The sequence below is a fragment of the Podarcis vaucheri genome, assembly GCF_965113315.1.
Source record: "Podarcis vaucheri genome assembly, chromosome: 7".
Taxonomy (NCBI): Eukaryota; Metazoa; Chordata; class Lepidosauria; order Squamata; family Lacertidae; genus Podarcis; species Podarcis vaucheri.
Window position 1 is genome coordinate 78,756,214 of NC_138765.1, and position 18,383 is coordinate 78,774,596.

General features: G+C 44.3%; 1 protein-coding gene across 9 annotated transcripts in view; it reads left to right on the forward strand.

The window, feature by feature from the left end:
* KIF1B (kinesin family member 1B) overlaps positions 1 to 18,383 on the forward strand; it is a 134,396-nt gene that overhangs the window by 59,665 nt on the left and 56,348 nt on the right. For 5 of the 9 annotated variants that reach the window (XM_082229695.1, XM_082229697.1, XM_082229696.1 and 2 more), the window contains 8 exons: positions 342 to 417; positions 2,017 to 2,095; positions 2,635 to 2,777; positions 4,865 to 4,903; positions 8,163 to 8,374; positions 13,030 to 13,109; positions 14,567 to 14,642; positions 18,180 to 18,259. In XM_082229695.1, coding sequence (XP_082085821.1) covers positions 342 to 417; positions 2,017 to 2,095; positions 2,635 to 2,777; positions 4,865 to 4,903; positions 8,163 to 8,374; positions 13,030 to 13,109; positions 14,567 to 14,642; positions 18,180 to 18,259 — 785 coding nt within the window. The remainder of the gene's footprint in view (positions 1 to 341; positions 418 to 2,016; positions 2,096 to 2,634; positions 2,778 to 4,864; positions 4,904 to 8,162; positions 8,375 to 13,029; positions 13,110 to 14,566; positions 14,643 to 18,179; positions 18,260 to 18,383) is intronic. The other 4 variants (XM_082229703.1, XM_082229700.1, XM_082229701.1 and 1 more) reach the window with 2 other exon arrangements.

The following is an 18,383-nucleotide window of genomic DNA, read 5'->3' on the forward strand; positions in this document are numbered from 1 at the left end:
CCTTGATGACTGTTAGGAATATATTAAAAACACACACATTAATTTCAGCAGTTGCCTTCTTAGAAGCATTCAACCCTCCCTGTAAAACTCTTCTGCCTGATTGTTTAATGATAGTTTTTAATATCTGTTTAGTCTAACCAATTGACTAAAACATTGTAGCTTTAATTCTAGTATGCACTTGCTTCCTGAAGCTTTTGTTTCATTGTGAGATTATCTTGGCAAAAACATGCCTTCAGATGTTGCTTCTTGAAAGGTTCAGGAAAACGTGTGCACACAACTTTGTGCAGACTTCCTTTTTTGTGTGTGGCAACTGGCTTTTAAATGCTAATGTCCTCTTGCAGAGTAAGAAGAAAAAGAAGACTGATTTTATTCCATACAGGGATTCTGTGCTGACGTGGCTGCTTCGGGAAAACCTAGGTATGTTGACATAGCAGAATCTTTTCCCACCTTTTATTAGTTCCCTGCTAATTAGTAATTACCTTTCATTGTTTTACACTTGGTATTTTGGGGTGGGGAACCTTTGGCCCACCAGATGTTGCTAGGCTACAACTCCCTGTGTTACCTTTGACAGTTGGCTGTGCTGGCTGGGGTTGATGGGAAGTGGAGTCCAACAAACATCTGGAGGGCCACAGGTTCCATGCAGAGATACAGCAGGGAGCCTCCTTTTTGGGTGGTGCTTCTAGTTCCCAAGAGCCTTCAGTCTAGGCATGGGGGTCCTGTGCTCTTCCCAGGTGTTACTGAAGTACAATCCCCATCATTCCTCATCATTGGCCATGCTGGCTGGGACGGATGAGAGTTGGAGTCCTGCTTCATGTGGAAAGCCACAGTATCCCCACCTCTGTGGTATTTCCAAGGTTCAGTATTGTACACTGTGGCTGCATCTAATGAAGTGGACACTATTCCACAAAAGTTTGCAATTATACAAGACTTCCTGTTGTATGACCATCACCTTTTGGAGGTTAAAAAGCAGGTTTCTGGTCTTCATTGTTCTGAGGGGGAAAAGATACCTGAAGGTTAGATTTAGGATTATATCCAATACTAGTCCTACTCAGAGTAGACACACTGAAATTAATGGCTATGTCTAATTTAGGTCCATGAACTTCAGTGGGCCTGCTATTAGTAGAACTAGGTTGGATACAACCCTAAAATATAATTTCCCCACTTATATATACCGTATTTTTCGCCCTATAGGACGCACTTTTCCCCCTCCAAAAATGAAGGGGAAATGTGTGTGCTTCCTATGGGGCGAATGCAGGCTTTCGCTGAAGCCTGGAGAGCGAGAGGGGTCTGTGCGCACCGACCCCTCTCGCTCTCCAGGCTTCAGGAGAGCCGCACCGCCAGCCCCGCAAACTTGGGGGACAGCGGGTGGCGCAGCGCGCCTTTCCCGCTGTCCCCCGACTTGGTTAGAAGGCTGGCGGGGGGGAGAAGCCTGCTCCTCCCCGTCGCCAGCCCCGCAAACTCAGGGGACAGCGGGAGGCGCAGCGCGCCTTTCCCACTGTCCCCCGACTTGGCTAGAAGGCTGGCAGGGGGCTTCCCCCTCCTCCAGCCCCGCAAGCTCCCAGAGTGATGCCAAAGCTGCACGCAGCTTCGGCATGGCTCTGGGTCCCGTTCTGGGGGCTGGCATCGGGGGAAGCCCGAGCTTCCCCTGCCCCAGCCCCGCACCTGGGGGGAAAAAATAATTTCCCCCCTTTATTCCCCCTCCCCCCAAATCTAGGTGCGTCCTATGGGCCGGTGCGTCCTATAGGGCGAAAAATGTGGTATGCTTTGTATATGCTTTGTATATTGTATATTGATCCTAAATAAAAGCATTTAGGATCTCTAAAAGAGCCAGTTTAATCTCTTGTTGTTGTTTTTTGGTGTTTTTGTGTTTTGTTTTTGTGTTTTTTTAGTTTAATCTCTTGTTGACCTTCCAATGCCTTGGCTGTGGAACCTGGATTTGTGACTCAGTCTGTCATTAGTGCTGTTAGCAGTCAACTTTGACTCCTGTTTAATTGGATACCCTTTTTTGCTTCATAGGTGGCAACTCAAGAACAGCCATGGTGGCTGCTCTGAGCCCAGCAGACATAAACTACGATGAAACACTAAGCACTTTAAGGTATTGAACGTGGTGTCAAAATGGGGGCAGGTCTGCTGCTTTCCCATCTAGTTCCCTTGTTTGTAGCATGGAAATGTGAAATGGAGGTTGATCCTGGTCTCTCTTACTCTACTCACCTTAGTTAGTTGTGGTAGTGTAAGGAAGTTCAGCAGAATCATATGAAGACTGTTTAAACTCCTTAAAAATTACATGCGGTGAGAGGAAGTGAACCATGAATAGGAAGTTGCCTTATACCAAGTCAGACCATTGGTTCATCTAGTTTAGGATTGTCTACACTGACTGATGGCAGGTCTTTAGGGTATCAGGTATGGGACATTCCCAGCCCTACCCAGAGATGCCAGGGATTGAACCTGAGACCACTGAGCTGCTTCCCTTTCCCATAGGGGAATAACTATGTCATAGAAAGTGGTATCAGCTAAGGCTCTTGCACATTGCTCAGATTTGACCTTTAGATATGTGGCAGAGTTGTGGTGGTGGTGGTGGTGTGTGTGTGTGTGTGTGTGTTTTAAAATGAGCTGACCCTACACCTGTCTTTCCAGATATGCTGATCGGGCAAAGCAGATCAAATGCAATGCTGTTATCAACGAGGATCCCAACGCCAAGCTGGTGCGGGAGTTGAAGGAGGAAGTGACACGGCTCAAGGACCTCCTCCGTGCTCAAGGGCTCGGAGACATTATTGACAGTAAGTGGATTATACAGATTCAAGCTCCGAGCCTTGCTGTGGGAGATAACCCTCTTACTCGGCTTCAGAGCTGGGGGTGGCAGGCTGGGAAATCCAGGCACTTTGGTGGATTCGAAAGACTGAGGAGCACAGCAGGGGAAGAATGGAACCAAGTTCATGGATTTGGCAATCCCACAATCTCAACTTCAGCAGCAGCATTTGCTTCAAACTCGAATTCTGTGTGGAGCCTTTCCAGGCTAGCAGCGAGGCCAACAGTTTTGCTAGTGGTGTTCTGTATAGTCTTCCATCTTTCTGGGAAGTTTATACATATTTTCCTACCCGTTAACGGTGAATACGGGGGCTCCCAGCAAATGGGTCCCACTGCAGAAAGTGAGCTAAAGCTGGGCCAACTGCAGTCATTTCTTCCATCAACCCCCCTCACTTGCCTTCCAGCTCTCCGTCCCAACAGTATCTTCAGGCTGTCAGTTTCCACTCCGACTGCCTTCCATTTCAGGGCCCCTGCCAAAGCAAATGAATTCAGATTCCATTTTCTTTGCCCTAAGTTTTGGCTGAGAGGTTGGAGCAGCTAAGCTCTTATGGCTACGTATGGATGATTTTGGCACAGAACAAGCAACCTGGTTTTCAAACCCCTTTATTGGATATCAGATTCCTCACTGCCTACCCACAGAGCACAGTAATGTAAAAAAAAAGAAAAAGAAAAAAAAACTCCAACAAAGTAGGAACATAAGAAGAGCTCTGCTGGATCAGGTCAAAGTTCATATTCTGTTCTTATGATGGCCTAGCCTCTGGAAGGCTGGCAAACATGACCTGAGTGCAACAGTGCTTTCCTCACTTGTGATTCCCAGCAGCTGGAATTCAGAGGCACTGAAAGCACACAGCCACAACAGCTAGCAGCAACTTATCCAGTAGATGGTGTATGCAAGCGAAGCAACTCTTGTCTCTTGCTTGGAAAGACAAACGGCTGCAGAGGATTGGGTTTCTGGGAATGCCTTTTCCATTGTTACATGGTGAAAATATTAAAAACACCCCCCACCCCCAAGGAACAATCTTCCAAGAGCTTTTTATCCACCTCACAACATAGTGAGGTTGGCATTCCCCACGTCCTGGCCACAATGAAAAGAACCATTTATTTATTTGTTTACTTATTTGTTCAGTTTGTATACTACGCCATCGTATGAATACATCGGGTGGTGTGCAAATGACAAAAAAATGAAAACAATAGAAAATAAATCAAGCAGATCAATATAAGCGAACATAGGTCTATATCCAACCAAGTCCCACAGGCAGTGGTCCCATTGAAATTAATTGACCTTAGTCATGTCTGTTAATTTCAGTGAATCTACTGAGGAGGGGGCTGTACTGGCCTATGTGGTGGGGAGCAATTCATGATCTGGGGTGGAAACACCCTCCCAACACTCCCATCAGTGTTGAGAGAGTGGTTCCATCCCAGAACATGAATCGTTCCTGCTTAGCATGATCTTGTCGTTTCTTTTCACTGCTCAGAGGTTGCCATGACATTCAGCAATGGGATTTGGCAACCACACAAAGCACCAGGAATGTAAGAATTTGGTCTCTGTTTGGCTAAGGATGACTGTTTTTACAATGTGGGTGGCAGGGCATTTGTAAAAAAAAGTCTACTTATTTCTCCCGAGGGGTTGAGGGGGGAGGAAGGAAACTTTTAAAATAAGAGATCAGTGTATTTGTGAATCCATTTGAAGTAACTCTGACTTTAAGAATTGATGTTGAGCTTTGGCCTTTTGGGCTGTGGGTGCTTATTTGTCTGCCAAGAGACATTCTGACTTAATCATGCTTAATGAGGCCACAATCTGTATGCATTGCATGCCTTTGCCTTGAAAAGAATGGATGAAAGAAGAAAAGGCTGTGAAACAAACAGCATTAGATTTTTTTGAGATCCCCCCCCCCTTCCTTGATTGTGACAAAACTAGATAGATTATTTGTGTTGTATTGAAAATCTGATATTTTCTTTGTATCCAGTGCCTGGGCTTTGCTTCCCTTTCCTGTGTCAACTATTAATCCTAGATATTTTACCCTTCTTGTATCTTCCCTTCTAAACTTCCTTCCTCCAGTTGATGCATTGGACGATTTCTCTGGAAGTGGAGGAAAATGTGTGTACTGTGGAATTAGTAACCTTTCTAACCCTTTTTGGCTTTTGCTGGGCCAGCTTTCAAGCAAGCTTTACATGCTGTTCCTCGCAGGGAAATCCCAGGCAGAACCTTTTAAAAACCAACATTAAGCAGCATGGAACCCAATCTCTTTCTGTGGAACCTGGCCCCTTGCCAACCACTTCAATTTTACAGGCTGCTTTTGGGCAGAGTGCAAACTCAAAGCTTGTATTTTAAGGAGTGATAACAGCGTGGCACTAGAGTGGGTTTAAATTAACGGGATTTGAGACCATAACTTTGATAAAAGTATGCAATTTATGGCAACAAATGAAGAAAGATGGTGGCATTTTGTTTTGGTTTTTGAAAAAAGAAAACATGAACAGATACTGAATTTTTTTATTCCATTTTAAACTGTAAGTGCACTGCCAGCTGAAAATGGCTGGAATTGGCACTTTTCAGTTTATTTTCACTCAGGACCGCCCGCCCCCAAGTGTTCCTCTTTCCCCTCCCCTCCTCTCCCATCCCAATCCCCATGAAAAGATATTTCTCACATTTAAAAATAGAACCATACCCAACGATAATGAGGTAACTGGATATATAACGAATATGATTCATTAAGGCAGCACTTCTTTCCTTACTGTCTTATATCTCTTAGGGAAAGAAAACCTTTCCTTGTTTTATAACTTTCAAATATACATGGAAATTTGAATTGGATTTTCCTGGAAACGCAAGGGCAAACATTAAGATGCCATCTTAATCTCAGATAGAGGGCTATATCCAGTGCCAAACATATTCAGATGACTGAAGTTAGGCATATCTGTTGATTTAAGTAGGCCTAGTCCTGAGTTGGATTCAAACCACCATGCAAAAGGCCTCTGTCTTTATAAGATGCAATTGAGGTGACTTGAGTTGATTCCACCAGTGTGATGGGTTTTAAAAATTCCCTTAGGGAATGGGGAGCACTGGTGGCTTAGCCCCAATAGTATTTCTTTATTTAGGGTTGCATTATTATTATTATTATTATTATTATTATTATTATTATTATTATTTGCTTATTACATTTTTATACCACCCTTCATTCGAAGATTACAGGGTGATTTACAGTATAAGCCCAACTATGTTATACTCAGAGTTGACCCACTGAATATAGCAAACCTAAGTTAGTTGTGTCCATGAACTTCAGGGGTCTGTTCTGAGTAGAACTAACATTGGATATAATCAGTGCTATTTTTCTAGAAAAGAGGTGCTGGAACTCATGAACGCCTCCCTTGTTCTTTTACAATGGCAATGGAGCCCACCTGAGATGTGCTGGAACTAAGTTCCCGCAAGTTCTGGCTGAAAAAAGCCGTGGTTATAATACTAATTAATCAAAGAACAGCACAATTCAGTACTGTCTGATATCTGCCTAATATCTTCATTCAAAAGGGCATTCAATTGTGTCCAAACGTAGATACAACCATGATCTCATCATCATGCAAAATCATCATGCAAAAATTGGTTATGATATCTTAAGATGTGCCCAGACACATAGAGAACAGCTAGACGGACAGACAAACTGCCCCCCCCCACAAAATAGACTACTATTAGAGGGTTTTTTTACCCACCCTTCAACAGAGGTCCCAGGACAGGTTACAGCAATATAAAAATAGTCTGAGATCCAGCACTGAGAGTCTTATGGTGGTTTCCACACTGTGAGAAGTGAAGCTACAGGAAACCAGACAGAGGGCCTTCTTGGTAGTGGCGCCCTCCCAGTGGAATGCCCTCCCATCAGATGTTAAGGAGATGAGTAATTATATAACATTTAGGAAACATTTGATGGCAGCCCTGTATAGCAACGCTTTTTAAGGTTTAATGATTTATTTTTATATGTGCTGGAAACCACCCAGCGTGGCTGGGGCAACCCAGTTAGATGTGTGGGATACAAATAAATTACTATTATTGATGTCATTTTAAACAATTGACAATCAGAAGACTAGGGTGTTGTGTTTGTGTGTGTACACATACTTACACACACAAGCACACACACACACTCACAAACACACATATGTATCAGATACTCTCGTCTGAGTTGCAGCCTTGCCCGTTACTCCTGTCATTCCTAAATGAAGAAAATAACATGGTGGATGAGAGAGATCTGTCTGGAATTTCCTTGAACTCTGATACTTGGCAGTGTAAATTTTTACAGAGTGGCTCTTGCTTTGGGGCATTTTCTCTCTCGCTCTCTCTTTTAAATTTTTTTTTTTTTTAATTGATGCTGCTTCCAGCTTGCCGGCTTTTAACTCTGCCTTGAGCACCAGCAGCTGCAGCATCATGGAGGGAGAACCATGCATGGCGCAAGGGTGCGATGATGCTCTGTGCAAGCTGTGCAGCAGTCGCAGCAAGTGCAACTCCTGTCTCCCCCTATCGCCCCCCCTCCCGCCCCGCTGTGAACGCATGAGTTATTCCACAGGAGGTCTGGTCAGCTCCATCTTTGCCCTGCCCGCTTGCCGAATCCTGGCGGCTCTCTTGTTCCCGAATCTTTCCTCTCTTTGCACCCTCCCTGCTCTTTTCCGTATTTATAGATGGCAGTTTTCAAACCAAATTAAAACTCACCCCACATTTTATTTAAAAAACTTACTTGTTGTACTCTGTACTTATTTGACCTGTTAAGCATAGGCTGAAGAAGGAGGAAGTGCCCAAACATGAGTTCTTCCTTCCTGAAACCCATCCTATCCAAAGATGTATGCAAGTCCCTATGTCACAGCCTGGTCTGGTCATTAGTGGAAGAACCAGCATATGAAGCTGCCAATGGCCCATCTAGCCCATAGGGACACAGGAAGCCACCTTACACTGAATCAGATCCATTGGTCCATCTTGCTAGGCTGGCATTGCTAGTGGTGAGGGACGATTAGCTCTTAAAGAGCAGGTGCACGACTCATAAGAACAGTCCCAAACTGGGGTGCCACCCTTGAAAAAGATCCTACCCCTCATGGATTCCAACCACCCATCAAGTGAGGAGGCACCTGATTCAGGGCCATGCCAAATGAGTGTAATAAACAGGCAAAGCTTCTTGGAGGGACATCTGTTTCAGAACTGCCATCTAGTCCTATTAAACCTGTCTCTGTTGCTGCTTGTGTGCTACCTTTCTTATACGGGTGTCTCCTTCCTGTTTTTCCTCCCTACCTTCCTTTTTTCTGCTCTTCTCTCCTTGGTCTCTCCTCTCTCCATCCCTGTATTTCTGCCTCCCCTCCTGTCTGTTGCCTCCCTTCCTTCTCTCTCTCAGATCTGAAAGATTTTCAGAACAATAAACACAGATACTTGCTAGCATCAGAGAATCAACGTCCTGGCCATTTTTCCACAGCATCCATGGGCTCCCTCACTGCATCCCCATCTTCCTGCTCTCTCAGCAGTCAGGTGGGCTTAACGTCAGTCTCCAGTATTCAAGAACGGATCATGTCTACGCCTGGAGGAGAGGAAGCCATTGAACGTTTGAAGGTAGGACATGTCCTCCCTCCTCGTATTCCTTACATGTAGGTAAGCATCAGGACCCCAGAAGTATCAGTCTCAGTAATCCAGAGCAAAGGTTTCTGAGTAATGGGGAAGTTCCACTGTGGCCATCCTCCTTACTTCAGTATTTGCCATGTGTTTGATCTGTACATTTGGGGTTGTGCCTGTTTGGTTCTGTGCACAGTTAACGACATGGGGTATATCCTGTAGCCTTCCAACACAAAACTAGAGCACAGGCCTGGAAGAAGAATGAGCTTTCATTGTGGGGAGAGGGGACCTCAATTCCTTTCTTCTTAAAACTTGAGAGATATTTGGTCAGTGCTAGTGAAATCTCAGTAGCTTGGCGAGGACAGGAGCTAAGCAGAACATTCATTAGCAGGAAGATCCACTCACTCCTCCCTTTTCAAATGCAGAATGAATTGTGTGATGTATGCTAGGATATTCAGACTTACTTATTAGCATAGTTGCTTATATATTAATTGATTAAGTTCTTTGCCAAAACTTTCATTTGGTTAGAGTGCTGGACTAGAGTTGAGGAAGCCCTAGTCACCTTTTCTGGTGAGCCGCTCTCGTCTTTGAGCCTAACCTACCTTGCAGCAAGATTGTTGTGAGGGGGAGCGAATGGGAGATACAACCATCTCTGCTGCTTTGAGTTCCTAGGAAAGGGGCAGAACAACAATTTAATAAAAATGAAAACTCCACACTGCCCTGAATCATTAACTTGTCAAAATTAATAGAAACCCCCCTTTTAATCGTACACACAGTAGTGGGTTCGGCAAGAGTGGTTTAAATGATTGCTTTTCATCATTGACTGAATACTTGCTGCTGCTTGCAGGACGTTGCTGGCATCTCACTTTGTCTCCAAAAGCATTCCTGGGTGTAGTTTGCATATTTCCAAAGAGAGCAAAACAAATACATTAGTGGTACTTGCAAGGTGAACTCATTCCTTTTGGTAAATGCTAACGCAACAGCCATCTAATGGTTGGGAAGATTTGAAATTGGTGCAGTCCTGGCTATGTCAAAATCATACAACTAAAACTGAGGAGCCAAGTCGTGGACTTTAAGTAGAAGTGCGGGGGGAGAGTAGTGGATAAAGATTTTTTTTTCCTCCCCACCACACCATAGTAAAACTCAGGGTCATCCAATGAAATTGATCAATTGGCAGGAGATCTGGGGCAGACAAAGGAAAGTCCATGACACGATACTTAACAAATTAATGGCAATAGTGGCCACAAGATGTCATGATCCCCACTGGCTTGGTATCTTTCCATGTTGATCAGACTAATGCATGGGAAAATAAAGCTATCCATGGTTATTCTGTGTGACTTGTAGATCTGATGGCAGTGTGCCACTAAATACCGATTACTGGGGAGCAAACACTGGAGAGAGATAGTGACTCCTTGTGGATTTCCTGAAGGCATCTGGTTAGGTACTATGCTTGGTAATGGGATGCCGGGCTAGATGGATCTCTTAATGTTTAGTTTCTTATGGATGCTTAAAATCCATTCATTCCTAAAGCAAATTTGTATGGAAATTCCTTGATCATCTAAAGTGCCTCTTAACAAAGCCATAAATTCTGAATGGAGCCAACTTGCTAAGCATGGGCTGTGCATTGAGGACTACGAGTATGTTGCATTGTTGTATCCTGCTTTCCTTCCACCGCGGCTTTTGAGAGGATGGATGTCAGGTTCCAAAGAGGTCCTGGACAGGGCAGATCCAGATCTGCTCAAATTTGTAACTTCCTATACCTTCCGATTGTACTCTGGGACCATGCAGAGACCCTGTTTCAAGAAGGCCTCAGTGCTGCTTCTTTGTCAGACTAACAATATGGCACCCAGTGAGAGAGAGCATGACCAAAATGCCAGAACTCAAAACCAGTTCAACCAGCATGGTATATGGGACAGTTTTTAAATGCCTGGACCAAGTTAGCCACAAGCACTGACGTCAGAACTGCAGTAGGGATTGTGAATGTCCTGTGGAACATAGGAAGCTGCCTTGTACTGAATCAAACCATTGGTCTATCCCACTTAGTATTGTCTACACTGACTGGCAGAGGCTTTCGAGGGTTTCAGACAAGGGTCTTTTCCCAGCCCAACCTGGAGATGCCATTGGGGATTGAACGTAGGACTTTCTGTGTGCAAGGCAGATGCTCTACATCTGAGCTACAGCCCTTCCCCAATATGTGCATCCTTTGGTTGAGATTAAATTTTTATGGCATTGAACATTTGGAAACCCAAAAGGCCATCTAGCCCAGTGCCTGCAATGCAGATGAAGGTGGCATATGCCTCCTTAAGCATTTTTTATTTTTGCAAACAGGGCTAGTGTGCCTGTGTGGGATGAAGATTGAGATCCCTGGCCTTTTATTGGGATGTTTTTGCTTGCCTTCCTATAAAATAAGGATTCTGGCATGTAAAGCCTCTGGTTGAGTGGCAGACTTAGAAATATATTTCCATGTTCAGTTGAGCTGAGGAAAATGAAGTGTTTATTTCAGCAATAATAATTCAGTCTTTCCTGGAAGGGTCACATTGGAAGACTGAGCACCAAGACCTGGACCCCGGAGATTACAAATGTAAAGGGAGATTACGAATGTGAAGTGCTCACAGAATGCCTGCCCCCACCCCCCATACATGGACAATGGAGGCTTTTGTCTATGGAACAGCATCAAAAGGGCACAGCAGCAATCTTTCGGCTTTTACCAAAGCCTCCCTCTCCTCCCCCACGGTTGGGCATGTGAAGCAGCAGGCGGGTTAATGTTGTGAATTTAAATACTGCCTACCCCTCCTCCTTTTTCCCTTCTTTTCCTCTTCCCATATTTGAAAAGCTGCCAGGGCAATTTGGATGGACCAGCACGCACATTGCACTTTTTACAAAAATGCTGTTGACATGGAGATAACAGTGCTGTCTCTGCATTTGCCTGGCGCTCTGTTATAAAGTGGCGTCTTCAAACATATTACCCCCCCCCCAACTTAATGTCTGGGCTAGCCTGCCTGTGAGTCTTCCCCCTTCATCAGCATTCAAGGCAACATCTCCGGCATTTTGAAGGGGAGGATGGAAGCAGCTTGGCAAAGCAGCATCTTCTGACAAGTTAATGACTGAGGGCATCACGAGCTTCAAAACGACAAGCAAATAGAGATGTGGAAATGAGCAGATCATCTCTAGCCCCACTGGGGCATTGATAAATAAGAGTGTGTTTCCTGTTACAAGGGATTCCAGTCTCTCCCTTTTCACATAAACTCCCCCCCCCCCGGCCTTTTTTATTTCTTCCTCTGTTTTCTTGGCTCTTAGAGTAAGCTTCCACAGCAGAAAAACAGCCCTGATATTTGTCTTTTCCAAAGGGGAATGAGAGTGGGAGAAACATTCCCTCCCCTCCCACCAGTTGCTGTGGGAACAAACGACCATTTGTGCACAAGTTGCCAGACTTGCTGTTGAAGGGGGGCGGAAATCAGAATTCTGGAGTAATGTTGGTGTTGGACCTGCATGGTGTTCCTTGAAGGCTCTTCAGTGGTTTATATTCCACCATGCCTTATTGTGGAGAACTTCTCACCCAGCCAGAATGGCACATTTCCTTCTGTATTACTTCCTGGGGACCATATGCCAGTGGTGGGCAAGTCTGGAGGAAAAAGTGGGAGGAGCAAAGGATATGAGCCTTACCTCTGTACAACAGGCTCCATTTCTACTGTGCAAAAAAGGCAGAGAGGTTTCTATATGCACATTCCACACACCTCTCTCCATCCAAGCAGGTCAGAGGCATTATCAGTTAATTGGGCATAGACCAGGACATGGCTTGGGCAGAGTCCTGAAGGCTGGGTAGTGAGGCTGAGGGGGGGGCACATTTGGCCCTCAGGCTTGATGCTTCTCATCCCTGCCTTACGGGTTCTTGAAGATATTGACACCATTTGACTGCTGGAGAGAGGAGTCAAGCATCAACAGCATTAAGCTAAATAGTGGTGTAGCTCAACATGACACAGCGGCAAAATGACCAGGGTGCAGGGGAGTGACCATGGTTGGCTCTCTTGGATTTTGCATGTTCATACTAGGCCATGGTCTGGCTTATCGTGACATGCAAACCAGGTTCCTTTGTGAAAGCATATTTGTACTTATGTACGTGCACAAGTGTGTGCATCTGCCTGGGGAAGAAACAGGAAGTGATCCATTCCATGATAAGCAAACGTAGCACCCACTTGAAAAGTTCTGTTGTATCAGATGATATTCCTGTAAATTTGGCACCTTCTTAGCAAGTTCTGTTGTATCAGACCTCTCAGGACTTCTAACACAAGCAGATTTGGTAGCATGGTCAGGTGCTCTTAAAATTTGCCAGCCTCATAAGCAGTATTTCCTATTAAATTATATGGCCACCCATCTGTAAAATTCTCTAGGTGGCATACAAAACATATCTTGTAAAGGTGCTCCAAGGCCCAATTCATCCTTCATTAGATGGAGGATTTGACCCAAGACTCTAGATTACAAGTTGATCACTGTATTTGCTGCTCAATGTCTTCCTGTTGTTCATTTTATCCTTCTGTTTCATTTTTAGATTTAGCTAAATGTAAAAACTTGTTTCATCAAGTAGGCTAGTGAGAAATGGGTATTCAGATGTAGCTTCCTTGTACATACCTCTAATTCTCTGTTGGACTTTTTTACAGGAATCTGAGAAGATCATTGCAGAGCTGAATGAGACATGGGAGGAGAAACTGCGGAAGACAGAGGCGATTAGGATGGAGAGGTTGGCACATACATAAACCACAATCTATATTTGCTTGGAGGATCTTAAGCCATATGAGGGCAGGATTGCAGCTAAACCTCATTGGAAAGGGAGAGGACTTTTACTAAAAAGGAGTAGAGGAATAGTCACAGTAAAGGACCTAACAGACCTGGTTAAGACCAGAGTTCTGCAGGAATGGCTTTGTTGCTGAAGGATTTGAGAGATATTAACAGGCTTGGCGTACAGCACGTGAGAGGGTGGTGTGAGACATATAGTGTGAGACAGGGGTAGAAGAATGGTAGATCAGGATCTATTGGGGGATCTCTGGGTCGTTTGGAGTAGATTAGCCAAGGATTTCTGGTTGTTTTTAACTATAGTAACCTCAACTTTGTGAGTGTTTGTTTTATGCCTTAAATTCATTTACTTTAACACATGAAGCTGTTTATGTGACAGGCATCAGGAGTGTATTTTGATGTGAAATGACTTTGAGCTCAGCTCTGGCCCAAGGAAGCATTTCCTGAGCTGAGCAGGTGTTCATAGGCACCCTGGTCATTACCTACTTGAGAGTTGTCTGGTTCCACCCTTCATGCTGCTATTTTGCGCTGGGCTTTTGTTGAAGTGTGAGATTCTAATAAAAACCCTCAAAAGTATGTCTAACCCTCACCCACCATATTGTAGGAAATGGGGTGAGGAGTTGCATGGTCAAAGTGCCTGAAACAACAGGAGGAGATAAAAGAGCATGAGGGAGGAAGCAAAGAAAGGGAGACGAACAAGACAGGTAACCGCGGAGGAGAGAAGGTTCAAATGTCACAACTAGAAATGGGAAATCTGTCCGGAGAGTTAGAGAGAGTGTAGCATAGAGACACGTAGAGAATGGTGGATTTCCAAATGGTTTTGCCATAGTAAAAATAAATGGCTCTAAACCAGGGGAGGGGGTGTGAACCTTTGGCCCCGCAGACATTGTTGGCCCTCCACTACCACCATCCCTGAGCTGTACTCTGCTGGAGCAGATGGGAGCTACAGCAATATTCAGAATGCCACAGGTTCCCCATCATTGCCCTAAATCTTAATACAGCTTTGCCTGTTTAGGTTATCCTAGGGTTGAAGGAGACCTTGGGTCAAAAATTTCCTTGCTGCACAAATTAGAATGAACTATCATCAAACGACGACCCTTCAGTAAGTGAATCTGACAGAGGGAGGGTTGTAGATCAGTGGCAGAGCAGATGCTTTGCATGTCGAAGGTACCAGGTTCACTCCCTGACATCTCCAGACAGGACTGAGAGCATCTCCTGCCTGAAATCCTGGAAAGCCACCGTCAGCCACTGCAGAAAGTACAGAAATAAATATGTCCCATCACAACTGTATGTCATGATTATTAACCTTGTATTTTGTGATTATGAGCTCCTCTCATTCCCTCCGTGCTTTGAAGCTTGAATTATAAATATGTTTCATTGATATCTCTTTTCCCTCCTTCATAGAGAGGCTTTGCTGGCTGAGATGGGAGTTGCCATTCGAGAAGACGGAGGAACCCTTGGTGTTTTCTCACCTAAAAAGGTACACCTGTGCTGTTGAGTTGTTTTGTGAAGACTGCCCATTGCTGGGCTTTTTAGAATGGATTTTGGCTCCTAACCAGTGTTAGAAACTCAGATATATAAGCCAAACGCCAAATGGCACCTTAAACCTGGGTTACGGTCACCACAATAGAATTTCTAGGTGCCATTCCCCTCCCCCCTTGAGATTATTATTAATTATCATTATTACTATTACTATTATTATTTTCATTTTTTTATTTTAAAGAAAAAATCTCAAAAGTGGTTTAAAAGGTAAAGGTACCCCTGACCGTTAGGTCCAATCGCGGACAACTCTGGGGTTGTGCGCTCACCTCGCTTTATAGGCCGAGGGAGCTGGGGTTTTGTCTGCAGACAGCTTCGGGGTCATGTGGCCAGTCATGTGGCATGACTAAGCCGCTTCTGGTGAACCAGAGCAGTGCACAGAAACGCCGTTTAGCTTCCTGCCGGAGCGGAACCTATTTATCTACTTGCACTTGACGTGCTTTTGAACTGCTAGGTGGGCAGGAGCTGGTACTGAACAATGGAAGCTCACCCCGTCGTGGGGATTCGAACTGCTGACCTTCCGATCGGCAAGTCCTAGGCTCTGTGGTTAGACCACAGCGCCACATTAAAACATCAAATAAAACAGTCCAGAATAAAACACATTCAAGCCTCAAGGAAAATATTTCAGATCCTTCTTTAAGTGATGTTTATCTATCCCCATATTTACCTACTTAATATATTCAGTGCTTTTTTTCTGGGGGAGACCCAGGGGTATGCATACTGCTAAACATTTTGTGAATCTTTGTACTTTTGTCCATTTACTGTATTTTTCCTGATAAAATGGTGATTTTCTTGAGTCAAAATGAGAGTACCCCTAAACATTTTTTAGGGGGGAAAAGCACTGAATATAGTTTCCCCATAGCAGAAGTACTCTAAGAAGTAGGAGGCCAGTATGGTGGAGTGGTTAAACAGTCAGACTAGGACCTGGGAATCAGGGTTCGCATCCCCACTAAGTCATGAAGCTCACTGGGTGATCTTGGGCCAGTCACAGCCTCTTAATTCCTACAATGACTCTGTGAGATAGGTTAACTGAAGAGAGTGACGAACCATGTACTCCTTGGAGAGAAAGGTGGGATATAAATGCAATAAAGAAGTTATTCTGCTTACTTGCTTAAGAAAACTGGAGAGGCCAGCCAAATGGAGACGACAGTGGCAAGCCTGGCATCCAGAGATCTCCACGTGGTTGCAGTTGGACCCGTGCCAGTTGCAAAACATGCCTGGCTCCCGGAGAATTTATAACCCTGCTCCTAGTCAGGTTGGATGCAGCAAATAATAGGTCTTATCACTGTCCTGCCAACCTTGGGAGTAGAACTTGAGCAAAAGTTTACCAGTGCTACCGGTAGATTTCAGAATGTCTTGAAGTTCATGTGTGCTGAAATTGGATGTGCGGGTTTTCAGGAACCTTTTCATAAAACTTGTATAGGGCACATAGGTGAAACAAATAATATTTGGCCACCCTGTGCGAAGCAATAGCCAGTTTGATGCATAACTTTATCATAGGAATGTAGGAAGCTGCTGTTCTTTATACCAAGTCAGACCACCGGTCCACCTAGCTCAGCATTGCTTACACTGACTGGCAGTGGCTCTCCGGGGTCTCAGACAAGCCCTGCGTGGAGATACCTTGGATTGAACCTGGGATCTTTTGCATGCATGCCAGATGTTCTGCCACTGAACTATGGTCCTTATCAGGTCAGGCTCCAGAGGTTGTTGTAATTGGGCATTTACCTGTGGCCCCAAGATGGGCAAAGAAACCAAAGGCTCATCAGCAAATCCCTTCTCAGTCTTCTGAAGTGCTGAAAAGACTTTGAAATTAGTGCGGAAGAAGTATTGGTTTGCACATTCTGCCTTGGCTACATCAAGGGGGCTCAGTGAAGTTTCCTTATTCAGGGGCCCCTGGAATTTTGGACCTTGCAGTAGTTCTCACTTTGGTTATTGCTCCATTCCCCTCAAGCTCTCTCTTTCCTCTTGTTTCCTCTCATTTTTCTGGACTCTCTCCATGTAGATCTTCCCTCAGAGGCCATCAGCTCTGTTTGATGAGTCTTTTGACGCATTTGCTCTTGACCAGGTTTGTGCAGGTGGAGAAAACAGATGCTTAAGTAGAGATTTCTGCCTATGGAATTAGAAAGTGTCTGATCCTTCATCCCTTTCCCTGTCCCATCCATCCTGATACTCTTGTTGCTTGTGGTCGGCCTTTTCCTCATTCTGAACCCTCCAGTCCTTAGAGTTCTCATAGTTTCGTTTTATGCTGTAAGGTGGCATATTTTAACTGTGGAAGTCTCGGAACACTAGTTAATGAACTAGAGTTACTGGCATCTTGAGTGTTTGTCTTTGTTGTTGTCTGTCTCGTGTTTTGTTTTTTGTTTTGTTTTGTTGTTGTTTTGACATTTTGTGTTTTTCCTCTTTGTTTGTGCTTGCTGGCATTCCACTGGCTAGATTTTCACTCCAAGGCCATGTGACTTGCTTGCTGATTCCAATGGGTTATTTTCACCAAAGAAGGTTGGTTTAGTGCTTGTTGTAGCTCCTTAGAGTCTATGAAGAGTGTTCGCTGGGTGTCAATGTCCATTTTTCTGTGTTTTGTTTTTGTTCTGATGTTCTGTGTTTTTCCCTTTTGTCTGTGCTCGCTGGCATTCCATTGGCTAGATTTTCACTCCAAGGCCATGTGACTTGTTTGCTGATTCCAGTGGGGTATTTTCCCCAAAGAAGGTTGGTTTAGTGATGGTAGCAACTCTCTTAGGTTCCAGTAAGAGTGTTAGCCGTCTAGCAAAGTACCTAGATTTTTTCCTCTTATGGCTTGGAAGCATGGGGTACAAGTGCCCCCTTCTTCACATACAACACAGAATAAAAGCTTCCAGATAGTCTAACCTTCTCTGTAATGTATCCTGTGGTAGAAATTCCTCTTCCCTTGACAAAATCTGAGGCTGAGAGACTGTGGTCAGCAAATAGATTTGTTTGGAGGCACCTCACTTTGAAATGCTAGTAATGTTGATATGCTCACTTTCCATCCCATTCTCATCCTTTATTTCTCTTTATCTCTTTCCACACACATGAAATTTCTATTTCTGGGCAAGTGAAGCAGGAGGACAAACTTGGGTTGGCGGCTAGTGGACCAAGAAGAAGCTCCCCAGGGCCTGATTTTATTTTTTTTAGTGGTTGCCATTTACTAACCCTTGTTAAGCAAAAAAATAAGAAATAAGTAAAAAAAATTAAAAATGGTATAAATCCACTGAGTAGATCTTCCAATTTAATGTTTCTTAGCTGGCTGACAGGCTGGCAGGCATTTCTGCCTATGAAATCACTCTGTTTCTGTACTGAAATAGTTTGCATCTGTTCAAGAAATGATTTGTCTTCTCCCAAGGAGAGAGAGGGTAATTTGAAGTTGCATTTGGACCTTGAAGCTGCTGCGTTGCCTTTTTAAAGAGGTTGTACAGGGTGGAAGAGAGGCCCTGATCTTTAAGTTAATTGCTTTTCCTCATTTCAGACACCTCACCTTGTCAACCTCAATGAAGATCCCCTCATGTCAGAGTGCCTACTTTACTACATCAAAGATGGCATAACCAGGTGAGAGGCAACACTGCTTTTAGTCAGATGGCTGCCACCTTGAGTCTCTTTCTTCTCTCCCAAAGCAAATCCAGTCATATTAAGCTCTTGAGTGTCAGACAAAGCACGTACTTAATTACCCATG